General features: G+C 42.1%; 1 protein-coding gene across 1 annotated transcript in view; it reads left to right on the forward strand.

The window, feature by feature from the left end:
- Window positions 1–12,898, forward strand: part of N4bp2 (NEDD4 binding protein 2) — a 68,789-nt gene extending 55,891 nt beyond the window's left edge. Inside the window, exons 17-20 of the mRNA XM_059275920.1 lie at window positions 854–1,042; window positions 2,703–2,871; window positions 11,302–11,425; window positions 12,730–12,898. Of these exons, the coding sequence (XP_059131903.1) occupies window positions 854–1,042; window positions 2,703–2,871; window positions 11,302–11,425; window positions 12,730–12,775 (528 nt within the window). The 3' untranslated portion in view covers window positions 12,776–12,898. The remainder of the gene's footprint in view (window positions 1–853; window positions 1,043–2,702; window positions 2,872–11,301; window positions 11,426–12,729) is intronic.
- The last annotated feature ends 8,032 nt before the right edge of the window (window positions 12,899–20,930 follow it).

Genomic DNA, 20,930 nt, shown 5'->3' on the forward strand with positions numbered 1-20,930 from the left:
GAGTATATGCCTTGAACCTTGAAGAATGACCTGCCTCTGCCCTTGAGTGCTGGGGTGATAAGTGTGCACACTATCCAAGGCTTGAAACTTTTGAATAGGCTTAACCACAAACCAAAACTTGGATTTCTGTACTGAATACATTCATACTGCTTTCTGACTATCTTAGCTTCTGTCTTTTGGCTTGATTTATGATCTGATTATATTTTAATGATTTTGAAGAATATTTCAGTGTCTCCTAAAAGTGGTTAAGGAAGGGGTAGTGTTACTAACTTGAAAAAGCGAATGGTAGTGCATGCTTGACTTACAATGTAGACACCGAGGAAATCTCTTCTGAGAAGAAAAAGATGCGTCTATTTCGTTGGCTTTTTCTTTTCTTTTTTTGGGGTGTGTGTGTGTGTGTGTGTGTGTGTGTGTGTGTGGTTTTTTGTTTTTGTTTTTGTTTTTGAGACAGTGTTTCTCCGTGTAGTCCTGGCTGTCCTGAAACTCTCTGTAGACCAAGCTGGATTGTGTTGGCTTTAAACTCAGAGATTTGACTGTCTTTCCTCCCAAGATTAAAGGTCTGCATGCAGCACCATTCCTGACTGATTTTTCCTTTTGTTCAGACTTGTATGTCCAGACTGGCTTCCAGTTACTGTGTAGCCAAGGCTGTCCTGATTGTCCTTTCTGTTTATGATCATACCACCCTCAACACATCTGATTGTCTGATCTTCCTGCTTTTCTTCCCAGCTAAGTACCAGGATTACAGGCACGTGCCACCACCCTGGCTCACAGACTGGTTTGTATGTGCATTTTCTGGTGGTAAGACATCCATTTTTCAATCTTTATCTGTGTATTACATGCTGTGTTCTTCTAGGCAAAGAAGTCAAGAGAGAGTGATGACCCCACAGGTGACGCGTCTTTCCAGGATTTTGAGTACCCTGAGTATGATGACTATAGGGCAGAGGCGTTCCTGCACCAGCAGAAGAGGATGGAGTGCTACAGCAAGGCCAAGGAGGCCTACCGCATGGGCAAGAAGAACGTGGCCACCTTCTACGCTCAGCAGGTGAAGTGGGGACTGACCACAGTTTATCAATTTAAGTAGTCTGAAGTACATGATGCTTACTTTAAGTTTTGGCTTAATGATTGTTTGGGGAGGAATTTAGAGATTATGTGGGTGATATATAGAGTGGCCCAGTCTGAGACAGTCCCATGACTGTGAGGACTTTGTCTGCTTTCTCGGCCGTCACTGCTTCTGTGTGTGTATAGTTCACGAATGTATTTTCCTTTAGAGTAAATCAAATCACCTAGTGGTCCCCTGAGCAGTCCATTGTTCAGTAGCATGTCTGAGTGGATAGAAGTTTCCTGGAGGAAGCCTGGCGGTGGTGGCGCACGCCTTTAATCCCAGCACTCAGGAGGCAGAGCCAGGCGGATCTCTGTGAGTTCAAGGCCAGCCTGGACTACCAAGTGAGTTCCAGGACAGCCAAAGCTACACAGAGAAACCCTGTCTCAAAAAACCAAAAAAAAAAAAAAAAAGTTTCCTGGAGGAAAGAAAGCAGAAAAGTTTGTCTTAGACTGGAGTCTTACATTGTCTATAATGTTTGGATTTTTAGTAAGGTGCTTTATTCATTTACGTGTGTGTGTGTGTGTGTGTGTGTGTGTGTGTGTGTGTGTGTGTGTGTGGTGTTTTGTGTGTGTATTTGGCACATGCACAGGAGTGTGGGAGTGCATGTCCCTGTGCACTCAGGCCAGAAGAGGATAGCGGGTATCCTCCTCTGTCACTTCCTATTTACTGCCGTAAGGCAGGCAGTGAGGAAGTACTAAACCGGAAGCTCACCCTTTCAGCTTCCGGGGGTCTACCTGTCTCTTCCCCCAATGCTGGGGTTAAGGCACATACAGGTATGCCCCGCTTTTTACATTGACATGAACTCAAGTCGTAAGCTTGCACAGCAGGTGTTCCTAACCACTGAGCCATTCCCCTAGCCTCCAAGCATCACTTTTATGTTCACAAAGAAGAAAAGGTTATTAATACTTCTCAAGAGAATAAAATTTCTTGCTGGGCTCATTGTGCATGGTAATGTAAGAAGTACCCTTTTCATTTTTGTGACCCCACACGCTCACTCTTTGGTTACTAACAGAAGTGTCCAACAGTACAGCTCTAGGAGGCCCAATAACAGACCTTGGGGTGGGTAACTAGAGAAGATGCTTGAAGAGATCGTCAAGCTGAGGCTCAGGATTATCAAAGAATCCACTTGTATTAATCAAGCATTAAACCAGTTGGTTCTTGAGCCAAATATTATTGTTTCCTTTTATGATTTTTGTTAAAGAATTTTTTATTTTTACTTTACAAACTATGATTGAGTAGTTTAAGAACAATATTATTTAGTTACTGAAATTTCCCAAAGTTTGGTTCATCCTTGTCTTTTAGCTTGTTACATCAAGATGTTAGTGTTCTGGCTTTTATTTAGGGCACTTTTGCTTCTTGATTGTCAGCAGCTCTCAACCTGTGGGTCGCAAATGGAGCCTGCATATCAGATCTCCTGCATATCAGATATTTACACTATGACTCCTGACAGTAGCAGAATTACGGTTCTGAGGTAGCAAAGAAATACATTTATGACGGGGTGAGGCGCTACCGTAAAGGGGCGCAGCCCGGGGAAGGCTGGGGACCACTGGACTAGGTGACGGCTATTTAAAGTGGCCGCTGTGCTGTCTCGTGGTTAAAGGGCAGTCTCCACGAGCAGAAGATGAAAGAGGCCAATCACCTGGCTGCCGTGGAGATCTTCGAGAAAGTCAACGCCTCTCTGCTGCCGCAGAACGTCCTCGACCTCCATGGGCTGCATGTGGATGAAGCTATAGAGCATTTGACGACTGTTTTACAGCAGAAAACGGAAGGTAGGAGTGTACTGATGACCTTGGTATTGATGACCTTGCCAAATGCAGACTCTGCCTGCCTGTGCAGACTGAGCCTGTCTGCCTCATTTGTAGACCTTCCTGTGAGTCATTCTTCAAAGGATTTTCATGGGTGTGACATTAAGATTTCCTTACTGGAATTATTTGTATCTCTTTGTTCTGTCTGTTAAAGAATGAGGTACTGTGTCATGTGGGAGTCCTCTGTGACTTACAAAAGCGACCTGCCTAGAATATTGTCTGCAGTAGGTGTTTGCTCAGATACAAAAGTAAGTGAGGTGACAGGAGGTTTGCAGAGCTGCCCCCCCCCCCCCCCCCCAGGCAGACTTCCTAAGTGCCTGCAGTGTGTCCTTGCTCTTCCTCCTGCTGGTACTTAGTCAAATAGTCAGTAAGAAAGGTCACACCTGCAGTCTACTAAATTCTGCATCTTCCCAGGACCTTCAGCTGGAGCTTTTTCTAGACTTCATTCAGTGTCATGCATTTCACATGCGTTGTGTCTTGTTGGTATAACGTCTTGCTTCATTTTCATCATCAATTGGTAGTGTTCCATAGAAAGGTCAACCTGTTTTCGTAATCTCAGACACTGATACTGGAGGTCATCTGTTTGTTATTACTGGAGAAGTTTGGAATTATAAAGATGCCCTGCCTTATCATTCTTATATATACATTTACCAATTCAGTTCATACCACTTGTGATGAAATAGGGCTGATATATAAGGTTGAAAATTCATCTGCTTATTCTGAAACATTGCAACTGTGTTGAAGAGGTTACAGAATAATATAAAAAATGCCCATGGACCAGTGAATCCAGTAACAAAAGTGCAGACATTTTACTGTTTCTCATTTTTAAAATGCTTCCTATTACACTTATCTCCAATCTCTCTCTTCCTTTCTAATGGAAAGCAACGTCATAAAGTCTATTCCATATCCTTCCTGCCCATTAAAAATATCTTCACTGGTGGCGCACGCCTTTAATCACAGCACTCGGGAGGCAGAGGCAAGCAGATCTCTGTGAGTTTGAGGTCAGCCTGGGCTACAGAGTGAGTTCCAGGACAGGTGCCAAAGCTACACAGAGAAACCCTGTCTTGAAAAACAAACAAACAATAATAATACTGTCTTCACTGTATATGCACATTCCTCTCTGTTCAGTATATGAGATTCCTTTTTGTTTCCTCTGCCTTATGTTTCGAGGTGGGGGATCTCTTACTGAACCTGGACCTTGTTGATTTGATGGACTGACTGGCCAGCAAACCTAGGCTCCCTCCTGTTCATCTTCCCAGAGCTGACATGACAGTCAGGCACCACTGCTCTGAGCTTTACATAGATGCTGGGTATTGAGTTCAGGTCTTTGTGTTTGTGTGACAGGATTTTTTTTTAAGATTTATATATTTTATGTGCATTGGTGTTTTGCCTGCATGTATATCTGTAGGGGTGTCAGATCTCCTGGAACTGGAGATGCAGACAGTTGTGAGCTGCCATGTGGGTGCTGGGAATTGAACCCAGGTCCTCTGGAAGAGCAGCCAGTACTGCTAAACCATTTATTTCTCCAGCCCCAAAACTTTTTTTTTTGAGACAGAGTTTCTCTGTCTATCCCTGGCTGTCCTGGACACTCTATATAGACCAGGCTGTCCTCAAACTCACAGAGATCCACTTGTCTCTGCCTCTGAATGGAATGCTAGGATCAAAGGGTGTACACACCACACTTGGTAGTACCGGTACTTTAAAACAGTTATCTCCCCAGCCCCTGAAAAGTTGTTTTTTTGCTGAACCATTTGAAAATAAGTTGTAGATGTTGTGGTGATTTAATTCTAAATACCTCTGCAGGTATAACTCTTGAGGATAGATTCATTCTCCTGTCTAGCCATTACTCTCTTATTTTGAAGACCCTGAACATCAGTAGTGATGTTTTGTCTAGCACACAGGCCATACTGTCTTACATAGCTGTGTCTTTCCTCTTTCTCTGTGGGATCTAGTCAGGTAGAGCATGTTTTAGTTGATTATCCTAAACACTTTGCTATAATATGAAATAGTTTGTTTTTTCTTACCTTTTTTTTTTTTTTTCCCCCCCTCGAGACATGGTTTCTCTGTGTAGCTTTGGAGCCTGTCCTGGAACTCACTCTGTAGCCCAGGCTGGCCTCGAACTCACAGAGATCCGCCTGGCTCTGCCTCCCGAGTGCTGGTATTAAAGGCGTGCGCCACCACCGCTGGCCTCATTTTTTCTTCAATGCCATTGACATTTATGCGGGCTGCCCTACATTTCAAATGTGTGTAACTATTTCCTTTTCTTTAGACACTCAGATTGAATTTAATTTTTTTTTAATATACTACATGGGTGACTGGAGAGGCCACCCTAGGTTATATTGTATGATATCTTTAGAAACTATATTGGTTACATTGGTAATGTTTCAGCTGTTCTTGGTGAATAGATGAGGAGACATTCATGGCCAGTTTGTCCTAATATTGAAGAGGTTGTTGGATGCCTTAGTTAAGTGAGGACTTGTATCAGATTTCTCTGTGGATGAAAATATACCCTTACCTTGTTGGCAGCTAATTAGTAGTCTTCTATGGTTGATACTCTGTGACTCTTAACCACTGTTATCAGAATATTTTATCTAATGGTTTTAGCATCTGTTGATGGCCCTTGGCCAAGTAAATTATTACATTGGTGGTTGCATGATGGAGTTACAATTTTTTGTTTGCTTTCTTGTTTTGTTTTTTCCTCTCTTAATCGAAACATTTCTCTGTGTCCTGGAACTCTCTCTGTAGATCAGGCTGTCTGTAAACTCACAGGACAGTCTGCCTCTGCCTTCCAAGTGCTAGGATTAAATGTGTGTGCCACCATGCCCATCAAGTTATAATTTTTTAAAAAAATTATCTGAAATTGTTTTTACAGATCTTATTACCCCAGTACTTAAAATTTTTTAGATTTATTATATGTGTGTGAATATTTTGCTTGCATGAATATCTATGTACTGTTTGTTTGCCTGGTCAGAAGGGGACATTGGATCCCCTTGAGTTAGAATTATGGATGATTGTGAGCCTCTGTGTGTGCTGGAGCCGAACTTGGGTCCTCTGTAAGAGCAGTGATTGCTTGTAACTGCTGAGCCATCTCTCCAGTCCAGTATCTCAGTACTTTTAAAAGCTAGACTCCTGGTGTCAGGAGATGATGTTGTGTGATACTGGGAGATAGAAACAAATGCTCAGTCCAGATAAAGCATCCATGACAGACAAGCTGACACCCCTGCAGGCTAACTTGATGACTAGTGAGTTTATGGATGTGATGATTGGATGAGAATGACCCCTATACGCTCATGTAGTTGAGTCTCCAGTTGGTGGGACTGTTTGGGAAGGATTTGGAGGTGTGGCCTTGTTGGAGGAGATGTGTCTGTGGGGAGGGCTTTGAGGTTTCAGAAGCCCAGACCATTCCTAGTTAGCTCTCTGCCTCATACTGTTGGATAATGATGTAAGCTCCAGGCTACTGCTCAGCACTGTGTCTGTGCTCCCTGTCAGGATGGTCATGGACTGACTGTAACCTTCTGGAACTGTAATGGGTGAGGAGTTACTTTTAAGAGGAAAGCAGACTGCGGTGTAGGAAGGACTTATCACTTACACAGTGCAGCAGTGTTGATAGCTGCCATGCTGTACTTTAGATCTCAGAACTTCATCCCACAGTTGAAAATGGATGCCTTGACCACATCATTCTATTTTACTGTCTTTACCACTTTACTATCTTTCGATGAGTTTCACCTTTCAGATTCCACATGTGACATCATGTAACCTTTTCTTTCAGTCTGGCTAATTCCACTTAGCGTAATGCCTTCTAGGTTCAACCCTGTTTGTCCCTGTGTGTGTGCGCGCGCGTGTGTGCGTGTGCGTGTGTGTGTTTGCAGGCAGAATGTAGTAGATCTAATTAATGGGGTTTTACTTGTCCATGAAGATGGAGTTCTCATACATGGATGGACTTGCAAGAACGCTATATTTAGAAGAAGGCCAATACAGAAAGTGGCATTTATATGAAATGTCCTTAGAGACAGACAGTAGCTAGTGATTGCTTGGGCTGGAACTGGTGATACAAAGTAAGTGCTACAGGCACATGGTTCTTTTTGAGAGGAGGGAGTGCTGAGAGCAAGTGTTGATTGTGTAGCTGTAGCGCCAAAACAACCAACACTACTAAAGAGTAAGGAGTTTTTGTTTTGTTGTGAGACAAGATGTCACTAAGTTGCCCAGGCTGGTGTAGCCCAGGTTGACCTTGTACTTGAGAGTGTCCTGCCTCAGCCTCCCAAGTAGCTTTGAGTAAGACTTCCATCACCAGGCTCAGCTGAACTGTAAATTTTTAAAATGGAGAGTATTATGCTATGTGAACTTTATATTAATAAAAATTTATAGAAAAAAAGAATTCAGTAACTTGCCCGGGGTAGCATTTGTTCAGACCCAAGGTGCAAATGGTTTTCTGAAGCCAAAGCCATCATGTGTATGCTTGTGGTAGCTGTCTTCCGCTTACCACCAGATGGCAGGATTGCTGAATAGAAGTGTTAGGGGGAAGGGGAGGAATCTGGGGGTATCCTTGCTTTAGTTTTAGTCCTAACATAAAAGCACTCTCACAGCTGAGGATGACTAGAAATGTCTGGGTCCTGTGTGCCGTGGGAGTGAAGTGCACACCCCCCTGTGAAGTTTTTCTGCCCTCAGATAAACCGGAGAGTCAAGAGTTTGGATGCAGTTAGTAATAGGGATTCACAGGGGACAGAGGGACAAGTTCAGTGTTATTACGAAGATACAATCAGCAAAGTAAAGACTGAAAATCTAGGATATGTAGCTATTTTTAAGAAGTAGAAGTAAAGAAAAATAAAGGGAAGGAAAACCTTTGGATTTATAGCTGCCCAAAACATATATCAGACTGGCACAGTGGCCACACCTTTAATCCCAGCACTCAGAAGGCAGAGTCAGTTGGATCTCTGAGTATGAGGATGCCTGGTCTACAGAGTGAGTTCCAGGACAGCCAGGGCTATATAGTAAGACCCTGTCTCGAAAATAAAACAAGCAAATATATCAATCTCAGCACTTGGTAGGGTGAGATAGCAGAATCACTATGAGTTTAAGGCCAGTCGGGGGCCTACAGAGTAAGACCCTATATGAAAAAAACAAAACAAGTAAATCAGCTGAATGAAATGTTATTTCAACTCCAATTAAAAAAAAAAATTACTCCATAAGCACGGTTCAGGTAATTGGGTAACTGTGATTAATAAGATGAAAATTGAGGGTTTTTTTGTTTTTTGTTTTTTCATTTTTGAGACAGAGTTTCTCTATGTAGCTCTGGGTGACCTGGAACTCACTAGGTAGATCAGGCTGGCTTTGAACTTACAGAGATCTGCTTGCCTCTACCTCCCAGGTGGTGGGGTTAAAGGTGTGCACTACTGCCTGGCTTGTTAGAATTTTTTAGAGAAGTCCTTTTTGAAAATCATTTGAGCATTTGTAGTTTAAAATTATTAGCAGTCTGGAATGTGTTTAATACTAAATTAAACAGTTGTTTCAAAGGTGATAAATACCAGGAGCTGTGTGTAATTTTAGACAGTAAACAATGTGCATTAGTAAGACTAGTCTCTTTTGAGCTGCCCTGTTTTTTGAGGTAGGTATGCGAATCAACTGAAGAGCATTTTCAGAGCAGCCGTGAACTATTAGTAGAGAGGTGCTGGAGGACTGACTCCCTGGTGAGGAGGTAGGGGTGAAGGAGCTGTGAGAGTGGGCGTGAGGAAACTGAAATGGAAGCCGTCAGTTGTGTAGGTAGCCCAGGCTAACCCTGGACGCATAACAACATATCCTTTTAAAATTCCAAGGCATGGTGGCCCATGCAGATCACTGTAAGTTACAAGACAGCCTGGTATCCACAGTGAATTCCATGCCAGCCAGGACAATATAATGAGACCCTGTCTCAAATAAGTAAGTAGATAAGTAAATAAATAAATAAATAAAATTACAAGCCAAGTATGGCCTTGTATGTAACGAGACTTGAAAAACAATATTTTGGTTCTATTTGATTAAGGTTACTTAATGAACACAGAATGTGAAATGTTTAATGTTTTATACATATATTTTATTTAAAGATAAAAACTTAGGCTATTTATGAATGGGAAACAAATCTGTTACATTAAGTACTTTATTATCAATAGGACTTTTTGGTTTTGTTGTTGTTATTCTATTAGAGCTGTTATTGATTTCAGAATTTATATATTTACCTTCCCAAGGTTAAATATGAAATAGCAGCTGCATTCTTTAAAGAGATCAGTGTCGGTGGGCGGTGGTGGCACACGCCTTTAATCCCAGCTTTCAGGAGGCAGAGGCAGGAGGACCTCGAGTTTGAGGCCAGCCAGGGCTACATAGTGAGTTCCAGGATGGCCAGGGCTACAAAGAAACCGTGTCTCAAAACAAACAAACAAACAAACAAAAAAAAGGAGAGAGAGATATCAGAGTTCAGTATTTTTTAAAAAAAAAAATCTTTCCTGGGAAAAATTTAACAATGGATTATCTTTGATAGAAGGACCATGTTAAAATTAGATTTGCTAATAGCTAGCTGCTTCTGGAAGATAATCTATAAAGTAGTGGCTGTTAATCTCCCTTTCCTAATGTGAAGAAAAAACAGGCACCAAGAAACGTGGTCACACACAGTTGATTTGTGGCAGAACTGTGATTCATACAAAAGCTGGTTCGGTTGGCTTAAAATACTTCATTAATAAGGTTACGGAGAAATTGTAAGCGAGTGTTGCAGCTATGGAGGAAAGATGTCCTGACTGCTGGGAGGAGTCAGGGGATACCTTGATCCGCTAGGACAGCTCTGGCAGCTGGAGCAGCAGATCCGCTGGGACAGCTCAGCTCTGGAGGAAAAGGTGTCCAGACTGTTCGGGAGAGTCAGGCAATACTTGGAGCTAACAGGACAGCTTGGCTCTGGGGGAAAGGTATCCTGACTGCTCAGGGGAATCAGGCGACACCCGGAGTTGGGGGGGGGGGGGGATGGTCTCCTCGCAGGATAAAGCAATCCTGCTCCTCTCCTGGAGAGTCGCTACAGCTGAGCTTTGCTCAACCCCTACTTAAGGGGGCTTCCCAGCAGAGCTGTGCTTCTTCTCAGGCCAAGATGTTGCTTCTTTTGCTTCCTTCTGCCTAAGGGGAAACCCCTGCAGAAATGTAGCAATCTCCTCTGGCTCTGGGAAAAGTTGTTTCTTTTTCTGCTCCACCTTGCTCAGTTCCCTAAGGGACGTCTCAGCAGGGTTCTTTTGTTCAGCTCCGCCTTGCTCAGCCCCCTAAGGGACGTCTCTCCAAGGTTTTTTCTGCTCAGTTCCCTAAGGGATGTCTTAGCAAGGTGATTCTTCTCTGCGCCAAGCGAATGAAGATCTTCATACCCAAGACTCTTTTGAGAAAGAGATTTATTTGGGAAGGAGGAGTCCAGGAGGGTGGCTGCCTCTGCCAGGGTGGGAAAGAACAGCTGACAACTGAACAGGCAGGGTGGTTTATATAGGATTTCTTAGGGGCGGAGTTTCTCCAGGGAGAAGATTTTCTGTCCAGGGATTGGTTAGTTTTTTTATGCTCAGTGATTTGTTAGTTTTGTGGGTTGGGGCAGAGATGGCTCTGATTTCAGACCCAAACTGTTTCTTTCACTGGCCTTTCTTAGCTTTTTGGCTCTAATTCTAAGGCCAGGGCATATTTACTTCATTGGCTCTGATTCCAGAGACAGTGTTTCTTTGGCACTGGTTTCAGAGTCAGGACATGTTTCTTTGGTTCTAGGTTCAGGGATAAAGTGTTTCTTTCTCTGGCTTGGGTCCCAGATCTAGATTGTGTTTCTTTCAGTGGTTCTGGGCTCCAGGGTCAGGGTGGGTTTCTTTAGCTGGCCCCTTTTCCCTACAGATTCCAATTCACGAAAATATGTCATGTAAAACAGTGTCTGAGTCCACGTGTGTAATAATTTTTTTTTTCCGAGACAGGGTTTCTCTGTGTAGCTTTGTGCCTTTCCTGGAACTCACTCTGTAGACCAGGCTATAATTTTTTAGATATAATTAATATTGCTGTCATTATTATTCAGAAAGACTTGTAGAGAATGGAAATTGGTCTCCTAACTTGAGCCTTATTATTATTTTCGTTCCCGGTGCAGTCTCCCTATGCACTGACTTCAAACTCACCTTGTAACCCTGGCTGCTCCCAAGTCTATGTCCTTGTCTCTCAGCCTGCTACCAAGCGTGTGCTGCTAGGCCTAGTCCTTAAGTCTCTCAGTGGATAAATTGCTTTGAGGCTCTGAGTGCTTTCAAAAACAACTTTTCCCCTTAGGTTTTAAATCTCTAAAACACCATGAAAGTCATTTCATATGCTTTTGAATAGACTTTGTGTTGAGATGTGGGAAATGACTTTTAACTGTCCCTGTTCCTATTCTAATAGATTTTAAGCAGAACGGCGGTAAGCCCTATCTTTCCGTCATTACGGGGAGAGGAAACCACAGCCAGGGAGGAGTTGCTCGCATCAAGCCAGCTGTCATTAAATACCTCACCAGCCACAGCTTCAGGTGAGTGGAGACTCAGCTTCTGCAGTCCTGCGATCCAATTTCAGCCACCGCTTGGTGGGTAAAGGGTAGCTTTCCTTGGTAGGTTTATGTTGTCTGGTAAATGAGAAATCAAAGGAAACTATGGCTTTTGTCAGTGATGATCTGCTAAGACTTTCTGTCGTAAATGTAAAATTATAAAAATGAGATCTCCTTCTATTCCTTTGTAATGAGCTACCCCGCAGAACTAGATACATGAGAGAGTCTTAAGACTTGCTCATTTTGAGCTGGGCAGTGGTGGTGCACGCCTTTAATCCCAGCACTCAGGAGGCAGAGCCAGGCGGATCTCTGTGAGCTCGAGGCCAGCCTGGGCTACAGAGCGAGATCCAGGACAGGTTCCAAAACTACACAGAGAAACTCTGTCTTGGGGGGGCGGGGGGAATGGTTCATTTTGAAAGACAGAGTGTATCTGTGGACCTTTGGCTGAAATAGTTATAATTTGGATGTGTTTCAACTTTAGCAGAAGTCCTAAATAAATTTTATGTCCTCATAAGTTAAATGCATTAGTGATTTATTGACAGATGCCAATTGTCCGTTTCCACTGTAGTCAGTAATAGAAACTGACAGGGGAAATTCCGGGTATAAAGCTTTGTTGCTGAATAGATTCTTCGAGAATACCAATCCTTAAGTCTCTCCTCTTCCTCCCAGTCTTCCAGTTTCAGTTAGTGTAAGACTTGTGTATATGCCATGCAGTGAGATATTACTTGATTCCTTTTGGAAAATAGCAGCATTACTTTTGTACTGCTTTTGTGAGTGAAAGTTAGAAGCCTCTCGGGGCTGGTTTTACAGTTGGGTTGGGTAGTTTAGAGCTTTGTCATGGAATGGGCCGTCTTACCTCCTGATGTGCGTGTTGAAATTGACAGAGGACAGCTTCAAGCCTTGCGTGGCCAGATGAATGAGACCTGTCTGCTACATCAGAGGTTTCTCCATGGTGCTTTCTTGATGTATAGAAACAATGTAATACACCATCTTATCTTTCATATAGCAGACTCTTCTTCATGAAGGTCAAATTCAGGCTTGAGAAGTTTTGAAAAATCGTAAATGATATTGACTGGTGATCTAGGAGGAACTTGCAGCTTTAGGGCTATATTTGCTTTGACAATAAATCAGGGGGTTTGCAAACGTAGATATTGGTCCTGAACGTTAATAAAGGATGCAATGTTAGTAATAAATATTAAGTATAGGTCATTTGAATTGATTACAAGATATGTTTCTTAAGTAGTTTGAAATGTGTACATTTTCAATAACTCTTTTTCTCATTTCTACAGGTTCTCTGAAATTAAGCCAGGGTGCTTGAAGGTCATGCTAAAGTGAAATTTAGAAGCCCTGACTTAGAGGCATGAAGGTTTACAGACTAAAATTGGTTTTTTCTGCAGTAATTCTGTCAATTCTACTCTCAAATGTGTTTTATTAGGAATATAAAACAAGGAAAATGTTTTTCAGAATTCAAGGAAAGTTTTTTTACTGGATCAAATGCCAGTCTATTACTTGTTAAAACATTAAAAGGAATTTTTATTGATTACAAAATGTCTAAAAAAAAAAAGTTACCACCTGCAGTTTAAAAGTCTTAAGTGCTCTAGTTCGTTTTTTAGGAAAAAAACCCAAAACAACAACAACAAATCCACTGCCTTTGTATTACCTGTTTCCCATTTAGAAAAGTCTTGTAGCTGTCTGCACCGGGGCAGCATGCTTTGAACCCTGGTTCCTGGCCCTGAAGGACTGTCCCCGAGTGGTGAAGGAGGAAGGTGATGAGCAGAACACGGGTTCCTTGTGCTTTTGAAGCCTGTCACAGAGTCACTTGGTGTTGCGTGTTGTGCAGATAGATGGGCAGCTTTCCTGTGTCTCTGATCTCCATCCCTTCCGTCTGTACTGTTCTGTGCTGTGCATCTGCTGGGAGGAGAGTTGGCTCGAGACTAACTTAAGGTCTCTTAGCTTCCAGATAGGAAACCCTTCAGAGAAGGAGACATGGTCACAGGACTGCTTGTGGAACTGTCTGTCAGTGGCTCCAGACAATGCTAAATGGCCTGTTTTATACTTGAGACATCATTTCTAAGCTATGTGAGTCAAAAATCCTATTGACTTCAGTGTGAAAACTGTTTTTGGTATAACTGTAAAAGAAACCCTTGTAATTAGAAAGATTTTTTTACCTTTATTTTGAAAAGGAGCCAACTTTGTGAAAGAAAAGTCTCATTGACTTCTGTTGGGCCAGTGTCCTGATCGTATGTAAATTCTGACTTCCTTTATACAGACTTAGTTTGGTGAAGTGTAACTTTTCTATAACGAGACTGTAGGTAAAATACATTTAACTTTGGATATACAGAGTATTTTCAACATATACAGTGTTTACAGACAATTATGTTGCTTTTTCTTTAGCTTACAAAATCACCTTCATCAGGAATGAGGTGGCATTGCCCTGCACTGAAAGGATACTGACAGACAGAATGAGCCCCCAGAGAGCAGACAAGCTAACGGGAATAAAACTCAAAACCACGTTCTTACATCTTAGGAATCATGCTTTTCAAATACGAGCCTTACCATTGGATTTTATTGCCATAAAAACAAAATATCTATGTTTATTACCTACAAATGGTTAGTGATTACTGATACTCAAGTAGTTATATTTTTAGACTTGTGATAATTCATTTTAAAAATTGCAGTAGTGTCTCACACTGCTTTTGGTAATGCTCAGAAGTGTTATATATATATTAAAAATAAAGCAGTTCCCTTGTACAACTTAGTACAAAACCCACAATCAGTAGTTAATGAAGTAAGCATATTCCTGTTTCCAAGGTAGTATGATTTAAACAATGAGAAACAATACTAAACCTGGAATTATGGAGTGTGTACAGCTGCACACTCATTTTCTGTGTTGTATGTTTTCTCACCTTTTAAAAAAAATCACATTTGAGTACTTAGACTTCTTATATTACTGTGATTATTATTAATAAGGGAACAATGAAAAGAAGTCCAATGTGGTGCTCCGTGCTTGGAGGGCAGGGGAAGGCAGCTGCTTTATTGCTGTGCCCAGCCTGATTCTGAGAAGTCTGCTGGCGCTTCTGTGTGATGGAGTGACCTAATGGAGACCTTGAACCAAGCTGGCCACAAACTCGCCATCCTTCCGCCTTCCCTCCTAAGTTGAGATTATAGGTGTGCTTAGCCATGCCGGCTTCGTAGTCCTTCGTTATTATCTGTACATACACAAAGTTTGAACATTATATCTATTTATAGTCTCCAAATGCCTTCCCACCCTACTATCTGGTATTGTTTAAGCAGTTACAATTATGAAAGGACATTCTCTGATCTTTCTTTTGCCAATCTCTAAATCTCATGTCCCAGCCAGAGGTAGAGATACTTTGGGGATTATCAGGTATTTTTCTTCTGCCCACTTCTAAATTTTGTATGTCAGAGTAAAGATGGTTTAGAAATGATACAGGTTAGAAGAACTCTTTGTAAGCCCAGTATTTTAATGCATTTTAAAAGTATAGCATTTCTTCCAAAATATTGGAAGATCTCAGTAGCAGTTATATACATCTAATAGTCTGTTATTGGTATCAACCCAGTGGAAAACAGAGAATTGATAGGAACACCACAAAGTGTGCTGCAGGGCCGGGGCCCTCACGACCATTTTCAGCCCGTTTCCTGATTCTTCTGACATTTATTAGCTGTTCATATATTGCTGTTATTTTCGAGTTGAAGTTTTCTTCTGTTTATTAGTATTCCCACACTACTTATTCTCCTGTTGTTTTTCAGTATCATCCACATTAAATGGTGGAAACTGGGGCTGAAATGATTTGTATTCTAACATATAGGAGAAGAAAAGCTTCCCATTCTTTTGGGTGGTTTCCTGACCTTTGTTTTCTTTTTAAATCCAGGTGTTCTGTTTGCTTTAGAAGGACATATGTAATGACAAGGTTAGTTATTTCTGAGCTGGCAATTCAAGAAATTGTTCTGACAATGTTTTAACTGCTCTCAAGAAAATGTATGAAACAGACAAAAATAATGTGTGCTGTTTTTTCCAAGTGCTTTTCTGTAGTGCAGTGAGGTGACATTTGATAATCTCTGTGCTGTGCTTAAATGTTGCTTATTTTTAATTACTTGTAAAGAAAACAGATTTAAATGTCTGTGTGGCCAAAACCAAGTGCCATTTAAAAGGAAAAGTAAGTCAATGTAGAATGTATGTTACTGGTGCTCATTTTTAAGGTGTAATTTAAGTTTACAGTATTACTTGATGCCTCTTTACAGAAGGGACTAGAAAAGCAAGGCTAGAACATCTGTGTCCTAATGCCTCATGACCTCAGTTCATCCATTGTGTCCTCACAGTTGACTTCCTCGGTCAGTGATGAACCTGTTGTTATTGTTGTTGTTGTTGTTTACCCTGAGACGTCTCAGTAACGTGCCACATTGCAGCTAGCAGTTGAAGAATAGACTATAAGCTGCTCGGACAGTATATCAGAAGCAAATGTTTTTATTTGTACTATAAAAACGTGATTTTTGCTGTCAACTCTGTACTTTTTTATTGAAAATGTTTATAACGTTGCTTTTAAAATTTCTTATGAAACCATTTGCAAATTACACACTTAATTTAATAAAATGCTTTAGTCACAGTTCAGTGTGAGGAAATCCTTCATTTGATGTGGTAGGTTTAGCAGCTTAAATCTTAAAGGATATTGTTGCCTGTGTCTTTGTGGTTCTCTGGGAACAGTGTCATCAAGTTTCCACTGCTGCACAACTGTGCCAGCTTGTGTTGCTTTTGTGAGTGGGTTCACCTCTGGCCTTCTCTTTTCACACCCTTGCAGTGTCTGACTGACATCAAAATTAGGACTTACCATTTATCCCTCAAAAAAGCAGAATAATTTGTTAATTATCGAAGATGTTAAAGTATTTATTTAACGAATGTCTATTGAGCACTTGTTACTAAAGATGCAGTGTTAAGACAGCTTCTACCCACAGGTAGCTTATATTCTTACCAGTTAGTATGTGTATAGTGATTTATATTGCCTAATGCTTTCACATTTATTTACTGTGGCTCTCTAAGGGATCTTCTTACATGGATAGTGCTACCCCAATTCAATGGATAGAGACATACAGGACCAGAAAAGTTAACTGGTACAACTCCAACCTAGATTATCTGATCCCTAGTGTGTAACGGGACAGATGACCTTAAAAAGGGAGAGGTGAGTTGGGTGTGGTGGTGCACACCTTTAATCCAGCACTCAGGATGTAGCACAGGTAGGTAGATCTCAATGAGTCTAAGGTTAGCCTGGTCTGTAGCTCGTTCCAGAACAGACGGAGCTGTAGTGAGACTCTGTCTCAAATAAGAATAATTAAAACAAACAAAAAACGAAATGGCAGGGGTGGCTGGTTAGCATACTTGAAAATCTCCCATTTATGAAGTTGCCTTTGTCCTTTATCCAAAGAAAGCCAGTATTTAGGGGGCACCAAGTACTATGGCTAAAACATAATGGTTTATTTCTCTCTTGATATTAGGTGACAGAGATAAAGATCTAGGATTGATGTGAACGCTTTTTGGAGGATTTAAGGTCCTTTTAGTTTCCTGCTATACCCAGGCCTCTAACGACTGTAGACGAAATTCTAAACAGTCTTATTAAATAAGAAACACAGAGCCAAATACAGAGTTAAGCCTAAGAGATCAGAGCAAGAGCCACGACTACCTTTAGCTTACCACTCACTGGCGTCCTTCCCCTGAGAGAGACGCCTTCTTACTATGTGACTTGTCTTTTTATTGCCTTTCTCTTCTGCCTTTTCATTGGCTCTGAAGCCAACCACATGACTTCCTCGTCACTGCCTATCTATACAGACCTCCAGGTCTCTGTGGTTGGTACTGGGATTAAAGACTCAAGGATCACCATGCTTGGCTGTGTCCTTGACCACACAGAGACTCTGCCTGCCATGTGATCGGATTAAGGGCGTGGGCTACCACCACCTGACTTCTATTCCTGGCTCGATATGACCTCTGATCTCCAGGCAAACTTTATTTATTAACATACAAATAAAATCACATTTCAGCACAATTAAAATATCACCACAAACGACTTCTTTTTGTTGGAAGAAGGACAGGAAGGTGGCAGCACTATGAGAGGTACTTCTGGGAGTTGCTGTAGGACATTGCTGTTTACGTCTGATTAGCCAAAATGTAGTTATGGTGTCACATGTACCTACAAGAAAGGCTGCAAAGTTGCCTGCTTCAGATGGCCCTGTATTTAATTAAGTTTTGAGTGTTCTCTTGAGAGAAAGAAAATGGATGTGAGGGGAATGAATAGCAGTCTCTGCCTTACCATTTTTACCATGATATATAAATATGTAGAAATTAGGTCTTAATGTATTCCTTTAGCAGGTGGCTGATAATTTCTAAATACTAAAGAGTAATAAAGAAACCCCACTATGTTACGTGTTTTGATAGTCAATATGGCCGAGGAAATGGATTTCAGGTTCATAATTGAACTGCTAACAGGATCACTTTTGATTTGACAACTTGGTGAGGCCCGTAGGTTATTTCTTGTGATAATGCTTCGTTAGTCCATTTGCATATTACCTTATGCCTCCCTTGTTACTACAGCCATGTCCAAGAGCTCAGTATTTAGTGCACGTGATTTACAACAAGTCAAACAGGCAAGGAGACAGGACTCTGCCTGTCTCTGAGGACTCAGCCTGCAAGAAAAGGGTTGAAACGTTTGGAAGTCCACATCTTAGTCTTTGGGTGAGCTCACAGACTTTGTACCTTGTCTCTGCTGAGGTTCTAGAGTTCTCACGGTAACTCAACTTCTTTCATTTGTTAGAAATCATGTAGTTTTAATAGCTAACGAAATCCCATTTCTTTAAAATTACTGGTGTCACAGTATAGGCATGTTCACTACCTAAGGGATGGAGCAGTGACTGGCCGTGACCCATCGGTGGTCTGTCTTCTGTCAGGGGCAGGGACAGCTGCAGGCCGAGCAAGAAGCTGGTAGAGTGTCAGTGAAAGGTAGCACTCGATACACGTTATTCCCCATGGCATCCCAGCAGCATTCTGTAAACGTGTCCAAGAAACCCGTTTGCTTTTGAACACGTCTTCAGGGGTATATCTTGCATTCCATTCCTATCAGTGGTCTAACGAGTGAAGTTCTATCAGAATGACATTCTAAAGTGTCCATATTTTAAAAAAAATCTGAGAAATTTAGGATGCCCTCTAAAGAAAACAAAAAGTATTCATAGTCTGTGGGAACAAGTCCTGCTCACAGCATGAGGGGACCTGTGGGGACTGCAGCCTTGTGTTCTTTAGGAAAGGACTAAATGACATGGCTTTCACTTCGTGCTCCTTGAAGGACACTTAAGGCTAATCTGGGATTGCTTGCTACACCAGTGTGACCTGTCTAATGAGATATGTGAATGTTTTGTACATACTTGGACTGATGCACTGTGGGGGTTGAGAAAACCACAAATTCCGAGTGAAAGTATTAACACTAACCATCACATAGTTGGCAAGTTGCTAGGGTTATGTCAAACCCAGGGAAAGCACCCTTTGCAAACAGGGCCTCTGATCGCAACTCAGTTTGAGTTTGGGGCATGAGACCAGAGACAAAGCCCAGAACACTTGGGACCAATAAGAGACACCCTGTAAAACTAGCACCCTAAAGGACTTCATCCTTGAAGGGATGAGAATAAACGAGATGCTTTTGTCTTCCTACCCCAGAAGGCTGCAAGGAATATTGTCTTGGCCATGAGCAGAGGTTTTCCTCTTTGGTGGCCTGAAGTCACATAACCCACGCTAGTCAGAAAGCAGCGAACCCATTTTCCTCCCCCAGACTGCTAATGCCATCGTTAGCTACCTGGCAGCGGCTAATGCAGGTCTCAGAACTCACCTTCATCCTGGAGGATGAAGCCTAATGAAGCTTTTGTACCCAGCAATTTATGGGAATTACAGAAGACTGAAGTACGAACTACCAAACCATCGGGCACAGCCACCAAAATACAGAGTGGGTACAAAGCAATTTCAGAAAGAATAACACCCAGATTAAGGGAGGATTTAGACATTAAGGCTTGAAATGTGTCAACCGCTTGTAATCTGTGGGCTTTATTTATTTGGGTACTGGCTCGGCAAAACAAAGCAAGTTGTACTACAATAAAAGATGATTAACAGTGTGAACACTGAGTGGATGCATAATTACACTGAACTTTTGAAAGAGTACCGCTTTAAACGTGTGTGCTAAAAATGATTCTGTTGGGGTTTGTTTCAAAATAGGTGGTGGGCGGATAACTGGGCTATGCTATGGCCCAGTGGTAGAGCGCTTGCCTAGCATGAATTGGATTTGGTTCCCAGGCAGAGGTGAGGGAATGGAGAAAGGGGGGGGGGGGAATACTTACGAACCAAGATTGAACACAGGCTGATGTGGCATTCACTATAATTCTAGCACTTAAGAGGCAGAGAGACAGGAGGATCATGAATTTGGAGTTACCCTGAGCTATAGAGGGAGATCCTGTCTCAAAAACAAAATCAGTTTGAGCATAAGTAACTGTTGAAGATAGCATGGGCATTGTCTATAATGTCTACTTTTGAATACATTTAAAAATGTACATTTTTTTGGTCGTGGTGGGATTTTTGTTGGTTTTGGTTTTTCCTGTCTTAGGAGACATGGTCTTACTAGGTAGCCCAGACGTTCCCCTCCCATTTCAGCCTTCATATATGGGAACTGCAGATATGTTCCACTATGTCCCACTGAAACCTTTATTATCTTTTAAGTTAGTGGACTATTTAAAGAAGTGGACTACAGGCTTATCTCTGGGAATGAGATCTTGAACACTGAAGAATTAACCTGCCTAGTAACTACCACCTCTGCCAAATTTAAAGAAGAGACAACAGGAAGGAAGCTGTTAAGGCATGACCACCACAGCTGTCCCTCAGCCTCCCCAGAGTAGCTGTCAGGAAACTCAGATATCTCCTACGTGACTTCTCAGCAGAGTGAGCAGTAGCAATGGATAGGTGCCCTGTACCTTACGTCCAGACCTCAGGAGGTCTGTCCTGCATAGAGAATTGCAGCTGCCAGCATGGTCTGGGAGACTATCCAGCCCTGCAGTACAGAAAGCTTACTAGACGTGGAGCAGGAGGAGGACAGTGTCCCTATTCGCTACATGGTAAGACTCGTCAACCCGTACACTAGAAATAAGACCGACTGGGGGGGCAGTTGTGTGTCTCTTTAGTCCCAGGTACTTGGGAGGTCTTGGGGAAATCCTGGAGCCCACAACTTTAAGATCAGCTTGTGCCAAAGCTGGCGAAGGGGGAAAGGGAGGCGGTTCTGACTCCCAGGTGTGGCATTGGGGGTGCGGCCGCTGGTCACCGCATCCACAGTGAAGAAGCAGAGGCAGATGAATGCTGGTGCCCAACATCCTCCTTTTTATTCAGTCAGGACCTCAGAACATGGGAAGGGGTGACCCACAGTTAAGGTGAATCTTTAGCCCCCCACCCCCACCCCCG

This window comes from Peromyscus eremicus, chromosome 10, assembly GCF_949786415.1.
Source record: "Peromyscus eremicus chromosome 10, PerEre_H2_v1, whole genome shotgun sequence".
Taxonomy (NCBI): domain Eukaryota; kingdom Metazoa; phylum Chordata; class Mammalia; order Rodentia; family Cricetidae; genus Peromyscus; species Peromyscus eremicus.